This window comes from Nematolebias whitei, chromosome 19, assembly GCF_014905685.2.
Source record: "Nematolebias whitei isolate Nwh7 chromosome 19, NemWhi1, whole genome shotgun sequence".
NCBI classification, from domain to species: Eukaryota; Metazoa; Chordata; class Actinopteri; order Cyprinodontiformes; family Rivulidae; genus Nematolebias; species Nematolebias whitei.
In genome coordinates, this window is record NC_056516.1 from 27129094 (window position 1) to 27155104 (window position 26011).

At 38.4% G+C, this 26011-nt stretch overlaps 1 protein-coding gene across 1 annotated transcript in view; it reads right to left on the bottom strand.

The window, feature by feature from the left end:
* Positions 1–26011, bottom strand: part of LOC119425451 (CUB and sushi domain-containing protein 3) — a 504865-nt gene that overhangs the window by 39472 nt on the left and 439382 nt on the right. The window contains exons 39-49 of the mRNA XM_037692978.1: positions 25449–25637; positions 24851–25028; positions 17944–18089; positions 14556–14636; positions 12780–12893; positions 12493–12681; positions 12159–12305; positions 6507–6695; positions 5499–5684; positions 5056–5250; positions 2341–2514 (exon numbers count right to left, since the gene is read on the bottom strand). Coding sequence (XP_037548906.1) covers positions 2341–2514; positions 5056–5250; positions 5499–5684; positions 6507–6695; positions 12159–12305; positions 12493–12681; positions 12780–12893; positions 14556–14636; positions 17944–18089; positions 24851–25028; positions 25449–25637 — 1788 coding nt within the window. The remainder of the gene's footprint in view (positions 1–2340; positions 2515–5055; positions 5251–5498; positions 5685–6506; positions 6696–12158; positions 12306–12492; positions 12682–12779; positions 12894–14555; positions 14637–17943; positions 18090–24850; positions 25029–25448; positions 25638–26011) is intronic.

Here is a 26011-nt window from a genome sequence, read left to right on the forward strand (position 1 = left end):
CTCTTAACGAGCTCAACTCGGTAAAAGCTCAGCAAACAGCATTCAGGGTTCTCTTTACTCCCCGAACAGATTCATTCACAAAGGTCTGATTGATGCACAGTGCTAACACAAGACGCTTTAAAAGCCATTTCACAAAGTCAAAAGGGAGTGTGTATTTTCTGCTCACAGAGATTTTTGGATTGAGTATTGATTTTGTTGTTTACAGTAGATAAAACCTTCACTGCACCCCTGATGTCAGCAAAAGCTAACGATTTAAACACAGTCAGGAAAGTAGAACTAAACAAGAAAAAAGGTTGCTTTGTATTAACTTTGTCATATGACATTGTGGGAGGAACACAGTTTTAATTTCTTGAATATGATGCAGATACCTGCATAATAACATTGGAACTTTTCTTTTCATTCAACCTTTATTTATACAGGTTAGTTCCCATTGAGCCCTGAGGACTCATTTACAAGAGAGACCTGATTCAGACAGACAAAAGTAGATAAGCAAAAGAGAAACACAAGGGGAGGGGAGGTAAAAAAAAAAAAAAAAAAAGTATCTCGCACTATGTCCTGGGCAGGGCACAGTGTGAAAGTTGCAAAAAAAACCCTTGAACAAAAACAGCAACATACTAATGACATCATAATACATTTCTACATAAGGGGGCCGACAAAGACGGTGAGTTGTCCATGGACACTGCCAGAGAGTTCCATAGTCCTGATGAGAGATGGCACAGTGTCTATCAACCGGCTCAGCTCTGATACAGGTCCACAGAGCTTCTTGTTCACATAACCTTTAGGAGAAATTTGAAATAGTTGGCCTATTCAAGGCAAAGCGGGGAAGCCAGATTTAGATAGCATGCCGACTCTGCTTGATTTTTTTTGTCTGCCTTCATAATTCTGCTGATACATCTCAAATGGTGACTCCAAACAGTCAAATTTTGTGGTCACTCTGCCGAGCCATGCTTGTAGCCTTCTCCAAGTTCGATTCCTTCACGCCAGTGAGTTCCAGGAGCCGCAAGTGGCCTGTGATTCTCAGAAATTGCATCCAGCTTACGGCTTAGCTCACAAAGCATCTGAGTCCGAGTGTTCGAAGCACGGCACATTCCTTCACGGCAGGCAACCTCACAATTTCCAGAATCGTTACAAACAGCTTCCGAATTTGTTGATATGCCAGAAACCCACCAACTCCAAAAAGCAGAAATCCTGTTATCATAAATCCAATTATGTATGCATCTTCAACATCCTCAATGGACAATATGGACGGACACACCATCTTCCACTGCCCCCAGGAATCCATAGTGCATCCAGCTGCGAGTGTCCCTTCAGGGCATGAGGGCTCTCCTTCGCCGTGTCTTCTCGTCGAGAACATTTTATCAGTTACATTGCGAGACCAGCTGATCAGATCCATAATTTAAAATTTGGAGGATATGCAAAGAGAGGCTCTGGAAACGAGTCACAGGACAAGAGCAGAAGCGGGGGGGGGGGGGGGGGGCGAGAGGAAAAGCGTCCGTCTTCATTGAGAGAAAGCAGGAAGTGCAATAATCTGCAACGTGTGGCTGCCGATTATAATCTGGTGTAAACAAGCCATAAACTTGTTCACATTAAACGACCACATCGTGCTGACAATAAACACCAACAGAAAATTTAAATAACCTTGCAACATGTTGCAGACCGCAGATTTAATTGCTTTTAGGACTGAAAATGACAATAACTGCACAAAAAGACTTTTCAAAAATAAAACAAGCACAAAAAAGACAATATAGAGCTAAAAAAAATAACCAATACATTAATGAACAGCAATGCCTTTTATAGCATTTTTTGACAAGATCATGACTCATTGTCAATTCAGTTTATGTTTTATTAAAATATTCATGTATAAGCTACATCTCTCCCCACCTGTGAAGTATGTTGGCAGGCCTTACAAGTCTTCATAAAGAAGTGGCAGCTCGGTGTCATAACATGTTACCTCTGGCTGCCACGCTGACAGAAGAAAGTTACAGTTTCTGTGTGATTTATATAAAAAAATAAAATCTGAATTCATTTAGAGCACAGCTGAAGCTCACTATATGGGTTTTCTTGTGCGGTGAAGAGGTCGAAGAGGAGCAGCTGTGAAGGTACCTATGAGGTGCAGGGCATAGACCTTCCTGTGATACCTGTCCTCATTAGATTGACATGAAACATATTTCCTGCTCTTTGTCAAATGGTGGTGCATTTTTTACAGTGTAGGTATTTGTTCTGGTATCCTTTAAGCATCCTGATCCTTCAATTTAAGTGTAAAAACAGCAGATATAGTATAAAAATCCACAGTGTATTATGCAAAACGGTACAAAGATGAGTTTTTCTGTTCCTACCCACCTAAACATCGTGTTTCCGTTCCACTCCAAAGCCCAGATGACAGGCACTCTCTGACAGCTGACCCCACCAGCATGAAGCCCGCATCGCAGGTAAAGATGGCTGTAGCCCCAAATGTTGTCTGAGTACCAATCTTCTTCCCATTGGGAGGAGAAGGCAGCTCACCGCAGGAGATAACTGTAACACATGGTTGGACACAAGCAATTTAAAAATCAGCTGTGAGCCAGTTTAGCACCGGGTTAATTAGAGGAGCTGCTAGACCTCGTTCATTTCAGTGAGCAACGCCACAGATCGTGGCAGGCTGAGCAGCTGCAGGCAGATTTGTTGCCGCTGGGTTTCTCCCTCCCCCTTCCTCCCAAAATGACTTGTGAGGAAAATACGTGTAAATATCCGAACCGCTTAATAATCGTTAGGGGGAGGGGAATAACAGTGATTCAAAATGTCAAGGAATCCCAGGAAGAGTTTGAAAAACAAATAAAGTGTCAACTATTTGAGGTTACATAGACTAAAAGAATGAAAGTTTCACTTTTTGTAATGATTGTCATCTTTAGATGGCAGCAAATTAGCGAAAAGAAGAAAAAAATGCTTTAAATGTGACAGCGGATATAAAGTGACAAGCTTTTTGTCTTTTTTTTTTTGTGCAGACCAAATAAATGTCACTTCAGTTTATATGTGTGCTGCGTTTAGACATTAACTTTAGATGTCACATTCATTACCCATAACGCTAAAATTATACAACTTATTATATGGATTGAATGTTCTCGTTAGTTGTCATTGCTTTTGTGTTTGTAACTTACAACCAGATAAAATGTTTGCAGAAGTTTTTTCTTTATTAATTGATTTATATCTATAAAATTAGCTGCTTTATATTTCTGGCTTCCCAACTGGATCAGATTTACATCTAATTTGTGCTATAATTCCAATTCTCACTCCCTCATTGAACACATTTTGAAGCATCTTTCATCAAAGTGTTTCAGGCCCGTCCAGTTGTTAAAACATAGACGTAAAGCATCCAACAAAGACTTGTGAATTTCCCCATCCACTCTTGTTGTCAGTCCCTTTTTGTTGCAGACTTTTCTGCTGGACGTCCTCACAGCTTTATGCAGAATTAAAAATGTACGCAAACCAGGTATCACAGATGTGGATTGGTTTGTGTGAAGGTTAATGTTGCATTTTTAATCAAATATCTGCACAGAACGAAGCACAAGGCTTTTACTCACAGTTCTTTTTTCCTAAAATGTATACATGACATTTTGAATGACCTCAATTTGGACAAATGAAGTTTGATGATGACCTGATTACCAAACTAACAGCTAGTCCAGTTGACCTTGCTCTTGGCCTCACTCTAACTGGCTGATGACCTGTCAATCTGGATAGAATTAAAGTCCTTTTCTCCAAATTGAGGTCATTTAAAAATACTACAGGTAAGTTATTAAATGTTCACAAGTTTCCACAAAACTCAACTTAAAAAATATATATATATTATTTGAATATACGAAAGAACTAAATCCCCACAGTGCCACCTTGGTGCTGTAGAAATTTGGATTTAGAAAAGTGTCCTTTAACACAATATTTAGCAACATCTGTAAAAAAAAAAAAAAAAAAAAAAAAAAAAAAAAAAAAAAAAAAAAAAAAGCATGCTTTTGTACACCATTTCCATCTCATGAAATCACACACTCAGGTGAGACACGGGGGTTTAGTGCCTCAGGGTGGAGGTTGTCATTTTGTCATTGACTGGACATAAAACATGTATTTTTCCACCATATTGTCAACAGTTTGTAGACAACCCTTCTGACATTTCAGATTTGGCATTTGGCATTATTGGGGCCATGGGTGACTGGTAAAAAAAAATAAAATTCACCTGTCAGTCAAGTTCATACAACTTTAATAATGCATAAATATAAACTTTACCAGATTTTACATTAATTCATATAGAAGTACCTCACTCTATGGCACCAAGTAGAAGGTACAGTAGTCCCTCGATACTTTGCGGTTTGACTGTTGCATATTCACTCTTTCGTGAGTCTTCGACATAAGAATGTACACAACACACGATTGGTTGATTGATGGAAGATGACCAACCAGAGCATTGTGCTGAGGGGAGACTGGCCATCGGGAGCACCAGTACATTTCCTGGTGGCCTGGCCCGCTCAGTGATTGCTGAGGGGGACTAAAGGCTTGGTTTGGGTCACGCTTGATTATTTTTAAAAAACAATTCATGACGCTTGTGTAGCTCACTCAGGTATAAGACAGACCCAGAGGCTGTCTGTCACAGCAGAGCTGACCCAAACAAAGCCTTTAGTCCCCCATAGCAAGCACTGAGCAGGTCAGACCACCGAGAAATTTCCCGGTGCTCCTGATGGCCAGTCCACCCCTGGGGCTCAGTAACTGAAGCATCAGTCTGTCTGCTCTCTTTGCTGTGCTCTTTTAGAGCATTTAGAGAGTTTAGAACATTGTTAAGAACATTGCAAGAGTGTGGGAAGAGTTTATAAAGCCTTAAATATATATAAATACTAAAATATAGCGTTCCTACTTGGCAGATTTTCAACTATCGCGGGGGTGTCTGGAATATAACCCTTGCGATAAGTGAGGGGCTACCGTCAATAGGTTTTAAAAGTAATATTTTAAATTTTGTCTAGCCCTCCACCTGTCTATTGCATATCTCACTGGTTCGTTTGCTATTTTTATTGCTTTTGTCATCACCATATTTCTACTTACTCTGACAGTGTGGCCTCTCGTTTTTCCAGCTCCACACGCCATTGGCTAAGCACTGGATGTGGGCAGGGCCTAATCTGTAGTATCCGGGGTCGCAGGTGAACACAATGCGAGTTCTGTACTCATAGTGAGAGCCATTGACAATCCTCCATCGGCCATGCTCCAGAGAAAAGGACCCGATGCTTGGGCATACAACAACTAAAGCCAAAGGGGAGAGAGAAGAGAAAAGAAAAGCTTTATGAAATCTGCTAGAGCTGGAAAAAGTCCCATCCTCAAATCAAGACAGACTAAATACCTTTCTAATGTATTTGTCAAGTTAATGCATTTTTCTTAAAGTTAATGCTTGTGAAATTTTAAACAAAAATGCCCATTTTTTAATAATGTTTAATGTTTAAATATGGCATAATGGTGTATATTTTGCACCAATCTCCAAGTGTGTCACCAACCAGAGCATCTTGGGATTTTATTGTGGTTGCTCCATGTTCCGTCAGGCTGACAGATGGCTGATGTCAGTTCTTTACTGGAGAGCCTGTACCCATCGTTACAAAAATAGGAAACTCTCGTTCCCACAGAGTAGTCAGCCGTTAGCACCCCGCCGTTTATAGGAGCCTTCGGTGGCCCGCATGAGACAGCTAAGGAGAGGAGAGAGATGCATGCCGACTGAGATGACAACAAGCAAACAAAATGTCAGGAAGTGCAGGTTTTGTACAATAAATATTTCCGGAGATGCAAACAGACTTATTATTATGCATATTTGTTTACGAGCTCACCAATGTAGTGATCCAACTAAAAATATGCAAACAAGAGATCTTTGATCACAACTTCAAACCGTTTCTCCTAAAATATGTCCACGCTGCAGAACTTTGACCATCGCTGCTTTAAATAGATGGTGAATTTACACAGCTTTGACAATTCACAATATACCCTCCGTCTGATTATCAATGTCAGCTGCTAAAAGCTGTTTCCACTTGTAACGAGGTTGGAAATGGAAGAAGGAACAACATTTGCCAGCTTTGTTGGAGATAAATGCATCTATTTTGGCAGCTTTATCCATTAGCTACAAATGAAGTCAGCAAAGAAGTTTCATGCAAACTTTTTATTTAATTAAAATTACTGCCACTTTCTAGATAACAAGTCAAAGTGAAAATGATAGCTTACTGCAGCACACCTTATCTAATATCATTATAGTCCATACAAACTGTGATATCAACTTCTGATTGAATTTTATAAGAAAAACATCTTTTTAATCTACTGTAGCCCTGAAATGCAGTACAGCAAAATTGATCAAAATACAGACAACAAGGGCAAATGCAAACTTTGATAATCTTTATGAAGAATATACTGAACATTTAGCATAAAAATAAATCACACCTAACCATAATTTATGCTCCAGATTGCATGTACTTTAACACAATTTAACTTTAAATACTGTATAAACACAGATTTCCACAGACCTTGACAGGCGGGCACTGGCGAGTCCCAGGCATGGTATCCCAGAAGAGTGCGACGGCAGGTTGCTGTGACATTGCCTATGAGGCGGTAACCACGGTCACAAGCCCACCGCACCACACTGTTGACATGACCACCAGTCTGGGAAGATATGGAGCCGTGGAGGGGGGAGTCTGGGGTGGAGCAGTACAGAGCTGCAGAAGAAGAAAAGCATTTTTAAAAGCAATACAATATGTATAAACATAAACTGCTTCACACAAAGAAGGTTTAACGTAACTAAAACAGAAATTAGGCAGATGTAACTTTACAGTAATTTATTTCTCTCTGTGCAAAAAATATATATATAAACATGCATTAAGAAAAAATATTAGATTTGCAGCAATTCTGCACAATTTTGTCTATTAATTAAAGTTAGAAAAAGAAAACCCAGATAGAAGCTTTACATACATGCAACAATAATATACAGACTAATTACACAACATTGAAAAAACTGCTTTCTACAAGTTAGAATTGATATATTAAAAAAAAAACAGTAACTTTTAAATATGTCACTCCCCAACTTTTCTTAATGTAGCTTTTCAATTGAACCATAAGTCTGCAACTGCATAGAAAATCCCAGACACATTGCAGTGAATGCACTTCTAACAAATTCATCAATGGCTGTAATAAAGTGTATAAAATGAACCTACAAGGAGCATACATTTTGTACTCCAGACAATATTGGCATCTGCATGAAGAAGCCCTGCCAGCAACCTGGCATCAAGCACAGTAGGCATCTAAAATTGCAGTTAATCCTCGTTTTGCCTTTATATGAATAGCAGTGAACTATAATATCTATATGTACAATAATAACTTCCAGTAATGGTGACATCTTGTACTTCAGTTATTGGTATCAGAATCATTTGCAATGTTGAGGGGACTCATTGGTGGGGGTGTCTGGGTGTCCTCCCCCAGAAATTTTGGAATAAAGTAGATGCCATTTTCTGCACTCTGGTGTATTTTAATGGGTTGTTAAACAACTATGTTTACCTACATTTGTAAACACTTGATTCAGTAACTATTTCTGAGAGCAACAAGATGTAGCCTGACCAACAGCTCTCCTTGTGTGAATACAGCATGATCCGCTTCTCTCACGCATCCTAACACCGACACCACTGCAATAAAGCCTTCCCCGGATTCAGAAACCTTACTCACACTCAAATCCAGAGTGCTTGATTACAACAACCTTTACAGCTGGGCTGTATTTGAGCCATTGTGTATGGCCCTTGTTTAAAGGTGAATACTGTAATGTACAAAAAAAGCAACATTTCATCTAGATTTTCTTACTTTAATTCCAATCATTTAAAGCATGTTTCTCAACAAGTTTGTGGAAATTCAGTTGTGTTGTTTTAAAGACATTTCAACTTTATTGCACTTCAACGCACAGCGTCCAGACGACACTACTTGCGCTTATAGGCAAATGAAAAAAAACAACAAAAAAAACGAACATTACCACTAGATTTTTTTTTACTTGTGTTCAACACTACCGGTACTCATCTAAAGGATGTTTCTCACCAAGTTTGAGGATAATAAGTTGTGGGGTTTTAAAGAAATTTAAACTGAAATGCACGTCCGTACAACGTGTTTAAAGGCACATTAAATAATGAAAGCAAAATACCACTAGATCTAACAAGGTTGAGTCAGCTCCTCTGAAATGAGTTGTCCATCGTTAAACAGAGAAACATCTTTTAGATGAGTAGTGTCAAACAAGTAAAAACGTCTAGTGGTAATTTTTTTTTTTTGCCTATAAACACAAGTAGTGCCATCCTGATGCGGTGTTTGTTAAAGTACAATAAAGTTGAAATGTCTTTAAAACAACACAGCTGAATTTCCTCAAACTTGGTAAGAAACCTGCTTTAAATGTGTGGAATCTAAGAAAATCTAGGTGAAACATTGCGTTTTGTACAATATTCGCCTTTCGCTGTTGGAGTCAGCCTCCCCACCATCATAGACATGTACACCTCCAGATGCAGGAAGAGAGCCACCTGCATCATGAAGGACCCCACTCACCCAGCACACATTTTTTGCCCTGCTCCCCCTCAGGCAGGAGGTTGAGGAGCATTAAGTTTAGAACCAATAGACTGAGGAACAGCTTCTACCTTGAGGCTGTTAGACTCATTAATATCTACCAAGGATAATCACTGTGAAAAATATCACATCGTGTTGCTGCTGATTTGTTTCATGTTGCTTTGTTCATTCATACTCATCTGCTCACACAGACTCATGTTCGTGCTGCTGTTCAGCATATTGTTTTTATACTACTAGTGCTTAGCGTATTTTTAGTTAACGTTTTTCTTAGATCTTATTACTGTTTTTCTTTTACATTTAATACTTTTGATGGATGTAACTGGGACCCTGTGTACACAATTTCATTCTACCACATGTACCACATGTGGTGCGTATGACAAATAAAAACCTTGAATCCTTTAAACAGGGGCCATACGCAATGGCGCAAATACAGCCCAGCTGTAAAGGTACCACTCAGCCATAAAGGTTATTGTAATCGAGCACTCTGGATTTAAGCGAGATCAAGGTTTACAATGTGGGAAAGGCGTTACCGCAATTCGACAACTACCAGCACTAACGTAGCGCTAAGATAGCGGCATGCAACACAGAGGTGTCTCCCCTTCCCCACTGCCCTGTTGACATAAAAAAAAAATAAAAAAAACAGAAGACATGAGCGCCCTGCCAAGCCAAGTGACGGAGGAGAAACCTAATGGATTCATTCATGAAGAAATAGAAACAGAGCTAGGTGAACTAATAGTTCATGGTAAATGTAGGGAGGTTCAAATGAGTATTTTTGTAAAGTGAGGGGGACATGTCCCCTTCACGTATAATTGTTGCAGCGCCTATGGCCTCAATCGCATTCATAAAGAGCCATACTCAAAAACAAGTTATGTACTGGACTTAGTTCTCACTGATAAGCCTGTTTTATGTCCCTGAATCTGTGTCGTCTGAATCAATTAAACTGGCACCACTCAGCAGAGAGTACAGTCATTTTCTTTCCTTTGTTCCTCTTGGTTTGAATTCAAAGAACGGGTGTCAGTGGGGTTTTTGTAAGGTGGATTCTAATTAAGACGCTCTCACACCGCTTTATTTTTAAGTACCCTAAAAGTTTTAATCGGTACATGGACGAAGCGGCCGCCTGACAATAACTTATCAGATCCAATCTCCTTCCTCTCCCCCTGCAGCAGGTTTAACGCTGATAGCATTCACCTGCTGATTTCAATTAGCTTCAGTTCGTTTTTGCGCTGAAAGGATCACTCAGCATATTAAAATGACCAAGTTATAATGAGGAAGCGTTATTTTACCACAGGAGCTACATTTTTGTTTGAAGTCCGTGGACATTATGATCCTGCGCAGGAAGAAGTGTGCCGCCATTGGCCTGATTTTGGAGGTTAAACACATTCCTGTGCTTGGACAGTGTTTTTAATACAACATACAGTATGTTTTACACTTTTCATCGAGGCTCTCATTAATCACGTCCAAGAAGAAGGTTACCAAGTGTCTTGAGAGGCTTTTCAGTTACTCTTCAGCATATAATTCATCATACAGTGCAGTGGTGCTTTAAAGGTTAAAGAAGCAGCCTTTCTGACTAGAAGCTGCGGAGTGAATGAGCAAACCGAACGGGTAAAATTGTCTCCGTGTCTCCAACTATCAAATATGTCCTTGAATAAAGCTCTCATGGCTCATTACACAACAGTTTGAAGTCAGCCTCAGCAGGCCCAGGTGCAGGATTGTTCAAATGTAAAGTTTGCTGTAAAACACCATCTGTAGTCATCAAGCTTTCTTAGGACAGATCCTTCTTAAAGGGATGGTTTTAGATATTTACAATTAGGGTTGTGTGGAAATGTTCTGAACAGTTATTATCTTACCTGTTCATAAAAAAAGATCTTTGAACAACATCAGTTTGGAGACTCAGAGTTTGAATTTGTGTACATCAATGATTAGTTTCCTGAGCTATCCCGTAGTTACGCTGCTATAGGCTTAGACTGCTGGAGGACAAACTGACCACATTTCCTCACTCTGCTGCTTTCTTTACTTACGCTACCTGTTTTGTATTTGTAATTATTTCTATCCTTGACTTGTGGTGTTTTTTGTCTTATTTCCAACAGTGTGTACACCTGCTCCTACATCTGGACCTGCCATTCTGTGTTCGTTTGTTTCTCCTTCCTGTCCTCTCAAACCTGGCGGGTCGAAGCGGATGGCCACCCGTCCTGAGCCTGGTTCTGCTGGAAGTTTCTTCCCGTTTAAAGGAAGTTTTTCCTTTCCACTGTTGCCTTTGTGCTTGCTCAGAATGGGAGACTGCGACAAAGTGAAAATTCAATGAGTCTGTTGGCTTTCTTCCTTAGATAGAGAACTTTTACCAATTGGCTTTTGTATGTATGTGAATGTTTCTGTTCAGTGCCCTGAGATGATAGTCTGATGTGATTTGGCACTATTTAAATAAAGTGAATTGAATTGATGAGGTCAGAATGAGACCAAGGCAGAAATGGATTGCTGCCATCTTGAAACAACTCCATTTTATAAATTTTCATAGCGATTTATGTGACCACTATTTTATAAACTTTAGCTTACATAAAATGAAACATCAAATTCACAAGTGGAAATCACACGTGAAACATGTTAAATTAAACATGTGTAAAATGTGTTTTATGAGTGAATTTAAGACACAGTCATTCAAACTTCACATGTGGAAAATTATTTGTAATTTATGTTTCCAGGATGATTTCTGAAACATTTTAAACATGTTCATGAATATTCACGTGACACTTTTTTTTTTTTTCACTTTTAGGGTAAAGTTGTTAATATTGTAATACATTGTTTTTTTACAATATTTTTTAATTATAAGTAATTAATTTTTTGTTTGTTTGTTTGTAAGTGTAAAGTTCTAGCTAGCAGCTAGCAGTAACTCTGGTGCACTCCAACGTTCATGACACTGCTGCCAAAAAATCTGCATAATGCAAAACGTAAGATGGTGTAGATATTATTTTTTTTATTTTTTTTGCTTGAACCATTCAGAATTGTTTTTGTGGCAGGAGGCTTTCTATTTTTTGTTTTCATTTTTTTTACTAGCATCACTGCATCAGGTCTCTCTTGTAAACAAGTCCCCCGAGGCTCAGTGGGATTAACCTGTATAAATAAAGGTTGAATGAATGAATTTTGCTTTCGGACTTGGTGTTAGCTGTTCAACCTGGTCAAAATTCAACCATTAATCCAAAATTTAGATTGTTTAAAAAGCCATCTGCAACAAGTTAGATAGTAATTGTTCATAAGCTTTCCACAAAACCTCACTTCAAAAGATCTGAACCATCTTATTAACGACTAAACTATAGTATAATGCATTCAGTGAGCTGTTTCAGGGAGACTGACAGAAGTCGAGCAGGAAGTTAGGGTGAACAAATACAGTGTTACTCTAAATTTGACAACAAACCCAACTAGAAACACACTCAATTTTCTTACATTTAAATAGTTGCTGTGAACATTATATTTGATGGTTTCAAACAGTTTAGAAGTTAAAACGTGCATTTCCAGTCCTTCTGTCGGTCTCCGTCCTTTGTTTCATGCATTGTATTATGAAATAGAAGTAAAGTTGGGATACATACTTTGGTACTCACCAACATAGCGGACTTTGAAGCCTTTCTTGTTGGTGCCATGGTCCGAGGACCAGCGGACTAGAAACTGGTGTCCAGAGGTTGTGATGTTAAACGGTGTTGGCAGGTCACCGCTCAGCGTCGCCAGAGTTGGGCTGTTGGGTGTGGAGCCTGAGACAGACAAAGACAAGGAGGTGGGAGAAAAACAAGCACAGTACCAAAGAATAAATAAGACTGTAGAAATATACTGCTTTATGAACCTAAAATTTACTTTAAAATTACTGTGACCAGTTCTGCATTTCATTTCTGCCTTTCGATTAAAATGTTTACTGGTTTGTGCACTGAGCGTTTGTGTTACCATCGAAAATCTCCAGCACGTCAAATTCTCTCTCCGTGTGGAAGCTCTCAAAGGTTATGGTGACATTGTAGCCCTTCTCCACGTTAACGCTCCATGAGCACATTTGGAGGTTCGGGTAACTTTCTGGCCAGCCTGGGCTCAGGATGACGCCCGATGAGTCGTATCGCACGTCGTGGGCGGGACACTGAACTGCGAGGGCAAGAAAAGAAGTGAGGGTGAAGCTAGGTGAGCGCACACTTTTACTTTCAAAGCTGTCAAAATCGATTCCTGGAAATCGTAATTAGCACCTTGGCACATTGGAGGTGGAGAATCCATCTGTAGTCGCTCTCCTAAGCGACAGGTTAGAATCTCACTGCCAACCAATGAGAATCCAGGATGGCATTTGTATCTGATGATGTCACCTTTTGGCACAAAATCACAACAAAGAAATGATTTCAAAAATCAAAGTGGTTGATAAAACTGAGACTACAGCGCAGAATGTAAACTTTGTTCTACAGGTTTGAGGTAATTCATATTCAATATTAACATAATTTCAAGAGAAACATTTATTTTACTCAGCTACAGTTGTTTAGGAATGGTTGGCTTTTTATCTACTCTATAAAAAAATCACAATTATATATATATATATATATATATATTATATTTTATATACTGTATATTAAAAAAATATAAATTAGTTATGATATTTAACCATTCAGCAAGTATAAAGGTACATACAATCAATCAGTAAAATTCAAAAGACTAATTGAGCGATAAAAAAATGTATATCAGCTGTGGCAGTAATGATTGTACTTTTCCCATTTAATTTTTTCTACCTTTTCTGTAAAGTTTTATTAAACTATGAAAATTGATACATTAAATCTGAGTTGTATTTTCAGCACTAGACATTCATCATAATTTAAAAAGTCAAAATGCTAGAAGAAAATTGATTTGCTATCAATTAATAATCGACATTTCATCAAAACCAAAAAAAGTCCTAATAATTTTTGCATTTACTCTCTAGTTTTAGAACATTTAGATAATCTTTATAAACATTGCATATTTTAGAAGTAAAAATAGGAAAAGGTAATTTAACACATGTGAAAAGCCATTTTCAATATACATAGAGAACAATTTATGAAACTGACAATAATTTATAATTTTTTTGAGCAACTCTGGAACATTTTGAAAATGTGATGCACACCAAGGTTCTCAGGTGAATGCCATATTGAAATGAACCGTTCTGCAGACAGATTAACCTTACAGCTTCAAACAATTCTGAAAGTCACAGCAAATGCAACTGGTTAGCACTACCAAAAATGTACAGTAAAACACTGGCATACAAAAATAAATCAATTAAATTAATTCTAGGAACTAGGAACTCTATAATTCCCCCCCCACAGACTAAAACCATGCTTCTCAGGTTAACTGGTAACTAAATGGTGTTATCTATCAAATACAACATGTTAATACTTTTGGATGTTAAAGTTATGAGAAATGTATAATTAGAGTTAAAGTTTGAGTAGATCATTAAATTAACTGTTAGTCTGGGTGAGGCTATGATCAAATTGGATTGCTGCCATTAAAAATAACCCCGAATTCAAAACTTTTCTGATGCTTCGTGTAAGCACCGTTTCATAAACCATGTTGCTGTGAGTTTCACACAGCACGGTTATTTCTGCAGAAACAATGTAATATTCTGGAAGTGCTACAGCTAGCTGTTGCTGATTTCACAACTGCAAATAACAGAACTGTATATAAAAATCCCTGAAAGATAAACCCATTAAAGTTATTTTAATATGGCAATAATCCATTTTGGTCTTGGCTTCCCTAAAACAAGCTGTTAGATCGTCAAGCCAATCAGAACAAAACTTCTTTTCTCCAAACTCAGGTTCTTTAAAAAAATATATTTGCAACACGTAAGATAATAAATCTTCATAACTTCACTTTAAAAGATCTGAATCATTCAAAAGATCATTCTTGAGGATTTTTGTTATCCAACTGGCAAACCAGAAAGTCACAAGTTTCCAGTTTGTATGTCAGATTGACCCATCAGGAGCCTGACAGGTAGACAGACAGCTCACCTATCTCCAGCTCGCCGTCCTCCATCAGTATGTCAGCATTGGGCACCTCTGGAGGAGGCTGGCAAACCCTTAATTGGTAGGCTTGGAGCACAGACATAGCACCGGAGAGGAGAGAGGACAAAGAGACACATATTATATACAAAAGTGTGAAAAATACGAGTGTGCAATCGTAAAGCGAGGACGTGTTCGAAAAAAGTATCATTAAAGTTAGCCAGTCTAATGGAAACACAACGCCAGCTCAGACATCTGCACGAAGAGAAACCTCAGAGAGAGAGAGAGAGAAAACGACAGACTGTTTTGATTTCTAATCGCAGTTGTATCAGTTTAACTTGAGTTTTTGCTCAAGTTCAGATTAGGTCAGTGAAGCATAGCCTAAAAAAAATTAAAAAAAAGTGTAGCTTCATGGATACACCACTAGCCCGACTCATAAAAAGCAACGAACTTCACAGCTACTGAGCTGAAGGCTGTAATCAATATTACTGCATGAGCATAGATCACTCGCTAACACAGGGAGAGGATGGAAATATAGACAGAAAGACGGACGGACCGACGGGGAGAGAGGGGAAGAGTGGGCTGAGGGCTATAAGTCAGGATGAAATTGACTATGAAAATGAGACCTGCCAATAGTATCTGCTGCTCTCATGCATATCAAAGCCTCGTGGTGTGTGTGTGTGTGTGTCAGTACATCAGAATGTGTGAATGTTTGTGAGCCTCTGTGCATGAGAGGATCACTGTAAGCAGTCATTGATCTCACTAAGCTCCAAGACTATTTTTTTTTCTTCCTTTTCGCCATCTTCACATTCACATCACATCTGCTCCCTCAGTCTCACATCCATGACACGCTCATACACGGCTGCACGGCGCACGTGTCTTTACTGGCATTCAGAATCCTGACCCAAAGACAAATAAACAAAAGGACGACGACAACAATAAATATCCCCAACAGTGTATTGATGCTTCTTTTGGGGTGGGGGGGGGGGGGGGGGTTCGTTGGCATTTCGATTTAAATTTGCACTTTTGGCAGCCGCCTCTGATGCAAACCATGACATTCTGGGTTTCAGTCAGGTCACCGAAGGACTCGGAGGAAGAATTGTGGAAACATCTTGCATTTTGACACAATCTTTTCTTCTCGAAGTCTTCACTGCAGCTCAATGAAATACTTACTAGAAATGACATTGCCACACTAAGAAAAAAATAAAAATAAAAAGAAAGTTGTAGCATTACGATAATAAAGTCGAATAAAGTCAATATTACGAGAATAAAGTCCTACGGACTTTTTTTCCCCCACGGGTCTGATCCATGACTTGACCTGTCAATCAATCCAGTAGGCGTGTCAGCAAATGACCAATCCAAAACTAAATGAATGATAATATTATACGAAGTCCGACACGATAAAGCAGGGTTTACTGCATTTTAACTGTGGTAAAATGAAGATTTGTTTGTTAAACTTTATTTATATTGATGCTCAAAACGTGTTCCAGTACTGCCACCTGCTGTTTTTGTATGCTGCTTCTGGGATGCATATACGTGATGTCATGACTTTTGTTTTTGATTCCGAAAACAGCGTTGTGTAATCTGTTAGCACATCAGCATCAAATTATTATCAATATCACGACTTTGAACCTGCTTACACTAAGGTGGTACGTTCCAGCTCTCTGCAGGTAAGGAGCATTTAGCTGCAGATTGGTCATTTGCTGACACGCCTACTGGATTGATTGACAGGTTGCGTCATGGATCTGACTCGTGGAAAAAAATTAACGAGAGCTGTAAAAAAAAATCTCGTACGACTTTATTCTCATAATTTTATGGCTTTTTTTTTCTTTTTCTTAGCGTGTTAGTGTATTTATTATTTTATTTATTTTGCGTGGCCCTAAAGCTCCATCGTACTTTACGGTCATGCTAAAAAAATGAAAATAAAAGTTACACTGCCACGCAAAGAAAAAAAAAAGTCATACAATTACGAGAATAAAGATGTAGTATTACGAGAATAAAGTCGAATAAAGTCTTAATATTACGAGAATAAAGTCGTACCAGACTTTTCTTTTTTTTTTACAGCTGTCTTTAATTTTAATTTTTCCCATGAGTCGGTTCCACAACGCGACCTGTCAATCAATCCAGTATGCGTGTCAGCAAATGACAAATCCAAAGCAAAATGAGTCATAATATTATCCGAACTCCGACATGATAAAGCAGGATTTACCGCATTTTAACTGTGGTAAAATGAAGAATATTTGTTCAACTTTATTGTTATTGATGCCCTTACTCAAAAGATGTTCCAGTACTGCCCCCTGCTAGTGTGTTTTTGTATGCTGCTTCTGGGATGCATACGACGTCATGACGTCATGACTGTCATTTATGTTTCCGTTTGAAAACAGCGTTGTGTAATCTGGTAGCACATCAGCATCAAATTATTGTCAATATCAGGACTTTGAACCTGCTTACATTACAGTAAGGTGGTATGTTCCAGCTCTCTGCAGATAAGGAGCATTTAGCTTCAGATTGGTCATTTGCTGACACGCCTACTGGATTGATTGACAGGTCAAGTCATGGATCTGACTCGTGGAAAAAAAAAAATTAACGAGAGCTGTAAAAAAACGAAAGTCTCATACGACTTTATTCTCGTAATTCTACGACTTTATTCTCGTAATTTTATGGCTTTTAATATTTTTTCTTAGCATGGCAATGTCTTTTTTTTTTTTGTGCATGGCCCTAAAGCTCTTCGTACTTTAGGGTCACGCTAAAAAAAAAAAAAATTAAAAATTAAAATTACATTGCCACGCTAAGAAAAAAAAAAAGCTATAAAATTACGAGAATAAATTTGTAGTATTACGAGAATAAAGTCAAATAAAAGTCTTAATAGTTCAATTGATTGCTACAGTGAGTTACCATTATTTATCTGACAAAACAAATGCATCTTTCACGATTTAGATTGAAATAGTTTCAAGCTAATTCATAAAGAAGTCCTGCTCCGGGTGTAAAATTCTCATATGTAGAGCTAATAAAGAATCCTCCATCAAATATACTGTTGTTTGGATGGGCTGTGAAATGGACTTTGATTAAGTAGCAAAATGGTTCTGAGCTGAATCAACTTTCATGCCTAATTATTCAAAGGCAGCCGGTCTTAGAAGAACCTAATGAGAATGGAGTTAAACACAGATCAGCTCAATGAAAAACTAATCAATCTCATGATTGCAGCCACAACTAATGATGGCGTTATACTTTCATTACTATTCTTCAGGACAAGAAAAATAACTGCAGAAAAAGCTGTTAATGAGAGCGGCACCTACGAGTGAGCAGGCAAAAATCAAATGTCATGTTCCACTTCCTCAGTGCGGTACACCCATAATACCTCTGGAACTGTGAATATGCTGGAAGGTCACTGTCTTACCGTGATAACTCAGGACAAAAAAGCCGGATCCAGAGAAGTCCGAGTGGAATTTAATGAGGATGATGTTGGATGTTGAATAAACAGATTCCAAAGCCGTGTTCCCACTAAACTGACCGATCTGGGGGGATGACTGATCTGGACCGTCCCTGTGATCAAACAAAAGGAGAGAACAAAACACATGCTAAGTAAGAAAAAATGTAAGACATGAAAAAGACATAACCAAAGGGCCAAATCTGTTGGTATAGAACAATGGGATAAAAAAAAAAACCAACATAAAACACAAATTAAATATTACTGAAAACATCTCTGACAGTTGGAGGTTTATCTGTGATCAGGAAATGGGTTTCTGGAGGTAATAATGAAAGATAAATGGGACTCGGCTATTATCTATTATACATAAGTGGAGCCACTCCATTGAGTGCAAATACTGTTGGACATTTTGTGACAACGTGCTGTTAGTCCAACATCAAACCAACTGGTTGTTAGTCCAACTTCCTCCTCACAGATACATAAAGAATAAATAAATACAATTCTAAACTCTGGTGTCTCAAAGCTCACAAACCGAGGAGCAAAGTATTTATAATTCACCAGCAAAATAATGTATTGTCATAAAATAAGGTTCACAAATCTGTGGTTTTATTTGTGGTATGTACAGGTTCAAAGCTACAGACTAAACTGTAGATACAACAACAACAAGGACAGGTTTGAGAAGTAGAGGTGCAGAGGGTGCTGCAGAACTACTGAAGAAAGCCAGAGGACACGCATAGCCATATTCACAGGTAATAAAACAAAAAGAAAGAAAAGTTAAGTTAAACAGATTCCATCAATACTGCATTGAATTCCAATGTATTGGCGTCAATAGGTTTTGTAAACCTGCTCGAAACATCAGCAGTGAACATTTTCCAACAGCCTAAAACTTGCAAAACTGTGGGTAGACTTCCATTGTCATGATAACAGTTTCATGGATCTTGTCTTTCCAAAATCTCCAATACATTTTAATTTTAATGTCCATATTCATAAAATGCAACATACATGAAACGCTTCAACAAAAATAAACCATCCAGAGAACCTGATTTAACTTTGTTGGATTTTTCTACGTAGATTACTGAATAAATCAGGATATTATGTGAGAGTTTTTCTTTGGTTTAACGTTTGTTCCAGTTGTTTTTTGGACTCCCTGTGGTCACAGTGTGCTATAATGTACTGTATCAGTCAGAGGGCAGCAGTCTAAGCAGTTATGTTGTTAAATTCACAATAAAGCTGTGTGGAAAACTGCACAGCTGTCAGAGTGTTGTGGATTAAAAATAAAAATAAAAATCTTCACTGAGCTCTGTGAAGTCATGTGGATAAATTTATCTTGCAAGAGATAGCTACAAAAATGCAACTCAAATAGCTCTGAACCACGATCATGTCAAAATAATAGCATGTAGTTCAACCCATTTGAACACAATTTATCATCAAGTGTGGACAGAGCTGCCCTGGCAACTGGCAAATCACCTAAAATGGTTTTGCAGCAAATTTGTATCCACAAACCTGAACAGCCTCCTTGTTTAAACACGGGTTTACGCGGCTTAGCTTTCCTGAAAAAAAAAAAATTGCTTTTAACTAGCAGCTCAGCCTCGAGGCATGATGCTGTTCGCATTTTCCGCCTTTAAAAAGAACGCTACCTGCTGTCAAACTAAAGGAAACGACGTCAGGCTACCTGCGATTAAAATAGATCACCAAGTTCAAATAATTGTTTTATTTTTGAGCTCTCGTTTTATTTTTTGACAAGGCCAATTGTAGCTGTCGGCTTGTATGAGGCATATTGCTTTTCTCTGATTCATACAGGGTGCGGGGTCAAGGAGTAGCTTCTCCTATTGCTTCTCTCTTGCAATGTTTTCCGTCACAAACAGTTATCAGTACACAGTGGTAACATATACGGTGAGAGGTTGCACAGCACACGCTACCATCTGATGTATCTGACAAGTCTTGCTATGAAATCCTGTAGTAAGTTTCCCAGTTTGAGACCAATTAGTAGACTCAGTGACTGTCAGGTCGGCTGAATCTGGACTGAGAAGACCGCTGTGAAAATCACACCTTTACCACTGACACTGTGCTCTCCACTGGAAGCCAACATTAGAACTGTGTGCCAGCCAGGATGAGAGTTTTTACAGTGTGCTCGAGCGGCTGTTGTCTTTTCTTTTGTGAGAGTTCAGTCATTTGCCTGCTTTTTCCCAACAAACAGCTGGGTCAGAAACATGCTGGGCGGACAATTCACGGAATTCACACGGTCATGTGTAGGTGGGAGGCGCACGGTTCAGCAGCCATTGGTGTGTTTGATGTAGGAAAAGAAGAAAGGCGATAATAGTCTGGAACTACACCTATTGTATGCACTAATGACATCCATGCAGAAAACAAATCACAACCCCATTACTGAGGAAAACAAGGTGCCTCAGCCAAGATATGTGGTTTTGTAAGATACTAAACTAAAATTCAAACTGAGATTAAACACATTAATGTATAAAATTGCATCATAGAAGCTTACACTAGTGCAAATGTTTAACTAAAAAGTAGCAATCCTTGACGATATGTATTTTACTGTTTACCTTGCATGGCACTGTTTTAGGCAATGATCATGATTTGTTAGTGCTCAGATTATGTGATGGGGATGAACCATCTACTATCAAACCATATTTTCGCTCAATATCTGTAAAACTGATGAAGCTATAATCATTTTTGTGTTTGCAAATGTCAATTATCTGTGATAGCCATTTTGAACCTGTTTGACGCCAAAGTTAATCAGTTTAAGATGCACTAAGGAGTTGATCATCGACTTCAAGAAAAAGAAATTGGCAGTCCCATCACTGATTATAAGTGGAAATTGTGTGGAGAGAGCAGCTAACTACTGTTACCTGGGAGTCCATATTGTAGGGAATCTGACCTGGAGTGTGAACACCTCAGAGTTGCTAAAAAAGGCCCAACAGAGAGAACTTCCCGAGAGAGCTCAGGAGGAACATCACCCAGAGACTGCTGGTGTCTTTCTACCGATGCTCCATATGAGAGCAACTTAACATACAGTACAGCATTACTGTGTGGTATCTTAGCTGCACAGTGGCTCAGACGAAAGCTCTCCAGAGAGTTATATCAACACAGCCCAGAAGATCGTGGGCTGCCTCTTCTCTCACTGGAAGATCTACACAGTTCCTGCTCATGGGAAAAGCCCACAGCATATTAAAGGACATGTCTCCCTGGTACGTGATCTGTTTGAACTGTTACTATCAGGGAAAAGGTACAGATCAGTGAAGACAAGAACAAACAGATTTAAAAAATACTGTTTATCCATCAATGTTACTGAACTTAACAAAAACTGTAATAAGAACTGAATAAGTTCAATGAGGGACAACTAGTGTTATATCAATTTGCTTATGCAATTCAATTCAATTCAAATTCAAAAATACTTTATTAATCCCAAAGGGAAATTATTTGTTGTTGTAACTCGTTATCCTCATTTCATTAAGAGATGTTATAGATACTGATGGTTGTAGACAGGAAGGATCTCTTGTAAAGGTCCATCCCACAGTGGATCCTAAGAAACTGGCTGCAGATGCCGTCCGATCCGTCCACCCAGACTCGGCTGGCCTATCAGTTCCCTCGGGCTGTAGGACCGCCTGAATGTAGGGCAGAACTCCTCTCAGAGCGATGGCCACTCCTCCCAGCAGTCTGCCGACCTCTTCGTCCCTGTGAACAGCCAACTGTAGGTGCAGAGGGACGATCCTGTTCTTCCGCTGTCATGAGCCGTGTTTCCTGCTAGTTCCAGGATCTCAGTGGTCAGGCACTCGAGCACAGCTGGCAGGTAGATGAGAATGCGTCCACAGAACATCCTTTTCAACTCTTTTGAGATTTGAGGCTGTAGTTGAGATATTATTTGAGCATTTGAGATGTTAATCAGCTGCTGTTGGTTGTAGAAAACTGCCTTGTTGCCATGGTTACGCATCATAACAAATGTCCAAAACTAAAGTTTCAGTAAAAATCCTTCCATTCATTCAACCTTTATTTAGACATGTAATCCCATTTAGCCTCGAGGACTCATTTACAAGAGACATCTGATTTCAACAATGAAAGCTGTTCCAGCTGCACAGCATCTGATACCAGAGGAAACAATCATCAAAAAACTGTGATTTACATCCAGAAAAAAATGAATTCAAGTTTCCAAAAGCAAAATCACTGAATGAAAGTAACAGAGCTGCTCCAACATGCAGCCACCTGGAGGGGCACAATTCTAGAACATGCTGAAGAACATCTAGAACTATTATGTTGCACATTTGGAATGTTTGACATCTGTAACTATTACCTTTTATACAGTTTTATATATATATATATATATATATATATATATATATATATATATATATACATCACACTGTTTTTAATTTTGCTCTGGGAAGCAAACCCAAATTTTGTTGTGCTCAGGTGCAATGACCATAAAGGTCTATTCTATTCTGTTCTATGCTATTCTATGCTATTCTATTCTATTCTATTCTACATAAACATGTTTTTTGAAAGTTTCATAAAAAAATGTCAAGTGGTTTATGAGATATTTTGCTAACAGTCAGACAAGTCAACACATGCAGACACAGATACACACAATTAGAATGCTTTTGTTGTGATAGCTGATGAAGCTTTTCATAATTCTCTAGATGTGTCTTTTGTAAAAATAAATAAATGAAGTTCAATAATCCATACTTTAAAACTGGGGGATGGTGTTTGTTCAAAGTTGGAGTTGTCACATGGTTCATAAATTTAAATTAAATGTTGGTTTGATATTGGCATACTTTGCCATAATTGTTATGATCAATAAAAACAGTTGTCAAGGATGGATTGAAATAGCATCTTGGTTGTAAATTCTGATTGCGTCGTCATTATGCTCTTATTAATTGGCTCATTAGCAAAGTTTGTAGGTTCCAAGCATATTCTGTGGGTGAAAAGCAGCAAACTTTGAAGACCGCAAGTAATAAAAGTAACTGATCATTGAAGCAAGCATCTAAAAATAAAGACTAACTGAAATGAAACAAAGCAATGGCTCAGATTGTTGATCCAACCTAAAAATGGATCCAAAGATATAAGACAATGTGGGAAATGTTGGAAATTTAAGCTTGAGCTTAATTATGTGTTACAGCTCCTCTACAAAATGTTGTAAAATAAGATGTTTAATACTTTGAAATTACACTTTGTTTTCCTGTGTTGTGCTTGAGTTCTCTGTGCTTTACACCACCCTAACACAGTTGCGTTTATGTCAAGGGACATTGAATTCAGTGGAGAAGAACACAAAAAGAAGGGGCAGCGACATGGCGCCCACAGAAATAGGCTTAACAGTCTATTTACGGTTCAGCTGCCACCTTGTATCTGCAACAGGCAACGTGGTATCTGAAAACCATTTAAGCACCTGCATTGGCAAAACGTCTGCCGTTGCCAATAATTGTGCCTCTCAAGAAGAAGAATGAAGAGAGAAGTGAAAAATTGGGCAGGGCGGTTACACACAGGAGTGAATCAGGTTTAAATATAATGTGAGGTACAATGTTAAAAATAAAAAAGGTTTGAAAAAGTAAATAATGAGAAAAAGAATGATGTCAAATACCAATTTTTAAAGGGACAGTGTAGATCTTTGAAAGTAGAGAACTGTTGAATGATTATAAACTATTATCCAATTTATTGTAGACCGCTCACTACCTTAACAGCCTCCGTGTGGAGAAATGGTTTATTTTGACTGGATCGGTAAACTAATTGCTTGTCTAAGTAAGACCAAAACAATAAAAACAACTCTGATCTAAAAAAGTATTTAGCAGTTAAAGCAACACCATTTTTTTACCTTTAAACTGTGGTCATTCCCACATCATGACAACCCTGCTTGAAGTTGCCTCATGTTGCAACAGAAATGCTAAACGCTAGCCCAATGCGCTTACTTATAAACATAGACGCCCATGTAAATAACTGTTTGATGCTAAGTTAAATGTGGTGTAAAGGATTACACCACATTTTCGCGTTGTTATTTTTTATTGTCTTTTTCATCTGCTTCCTTCTAAAGGTGTCGCCACTACGAGGGAGCTTGCATAAACTACAGTATTTGGTAATTATTTGACCCCAGATGGCCATCTTGATGCAGTCAGGTTTAAGAGACCCAACACTGACTACCAAGCTATTGCAACCCCATACAATGGTTGTGGCATGAACTGTAATAACATTTTGAAAGTTGTTTTAAGAGGGTATCAATCTACTTTGGACTGGACAATGCTATGAACTACTATTTGATCTGCATCCCCGTTACAAACAAAATTTTTAGTAATAATAATAATGTGCTATATGTTATCATCATTGTATGTTCCCATACGATGGTGAAATTGGCTCTTTGCATTTAACCCATCCACCACCAGGTGGTGCAGTGGGCAGCTATTGAAGGTGCCCGGGGAGCATTTAGGGATAAGGTGTGCTGCTCAGAGACACCCCGAGATGTGCAATGACTGGGATTAAACCTGAGACTTTCGGGCTGCCCTGCCTCTACCCCATCTCGGCCACCATCTTACAAATGTGACTGCTAAAAGAGCTATGTATGATATGCACAATATATGTAAGATGTTAACGATTCATAGCCTTTTCACAGACCTTCTTTTCAAAAGATTCAATCAAAACCTTAAGGACACATGAATCTAGTCACACCAACTCATACTGAAACCTAGGATCTCATTTTAGAGAATGCAGATTTGAAGAAAAAAAAGTAAACAGTAGTGCACATTAAATGTTGGGTCAATTAAACCAAAAGAAAGTGTTCAAAAATGTATTTTAAAAGTGTATAAATAGGATAGAGTCTCTCTATACGCCGAAGAAAAACCCTGTAAAACCAAAACAAAATGAAGAAATCAACAGAACTTACCAAACAGTAATGTAGTCATATATGGGCTCAGTGCTCAGAACGGTAAAGTTGATATAAATCCCATGTCCCGGTGGAACTCTAACACTCCACACACAGTCCTGGAAGTTTGGATATTCCTCGGGGTGTCCCGGAGAGTAAATGGTTCCATTGAGTGACGTGATGTTGCCGCCACACAAGGCTGGGAGATAGAATATTAACAGAGTTAAGGTGGATAATTTGGATTACCTCTTTATTCACTCTGAAGGACTGAGAGAGGAAATATCTATCAGTACTGTACTGACCATGGATAGTTTTAAAATATTTAATAAAAAAATACTTGTTGCATTTTTTTTTTAATCATTCTGAAGCCTAAACATCCAGGAACTGTGCTCATCAACATGACGTCGCAATTAATACATTTATTTAATACATCATTCTAACTTGATAGATCAGAGGAAAGATGTTAATTAGTAGAAGTCTAGATAATAAACCAACGAAATCCTCTTTAAAATAACGCATAAAGCATCATCTATAGCATTTAACACCTGCAGAACCAAAGAGTGGAGCAGCAGCAAAGAGACAGTTAAAAAGTACAAAGGCGATGGAAGAAGACTTCTACCTTCACATCGTGGAAGTGGGTGGTTCCAGTTCCTGCTGATGCCATGTAAACACGTCAGTGAAGCTTCTCCAATCAGAGAATAGCCAGGCAAACATTCAAACGACACCGTCATCCCAACACTGAAGTCTGTGCCGATCACGATGCCGTTTCGATAAGGCCGAGGGTCTGGACAGCTCTGGAGCTGGTAGGCTGGAGAGATAATAACCCCAAATCAATTCAGAAGAATACAAACAATTTAGGGATGGATTGCAAAGGTTTATGTCATTGGTTAAGATTAAAAGTGACCATATAATGCATTAAGGCCAAATCCCTTTTTCTAAGGATTCACCATAATCTGCTCTTAATTGAAAGTTAAAAAGAGTTGCAGTTAAAACTTAATAATCTAATCTGAATATGGGATATTTTGTCATGAAGTCAATAGGCCATCAGTTGACGTGTTTTTTTGTGTGTGTGTGTGTGTGTGTGTGTGTGTGTGTGTATAAACAGACAAAACATCAAATGTTCAATACAAAACTGTATGAATGCCTGCAATGAACTTTACATATAAGTTTTAATCTAATCCA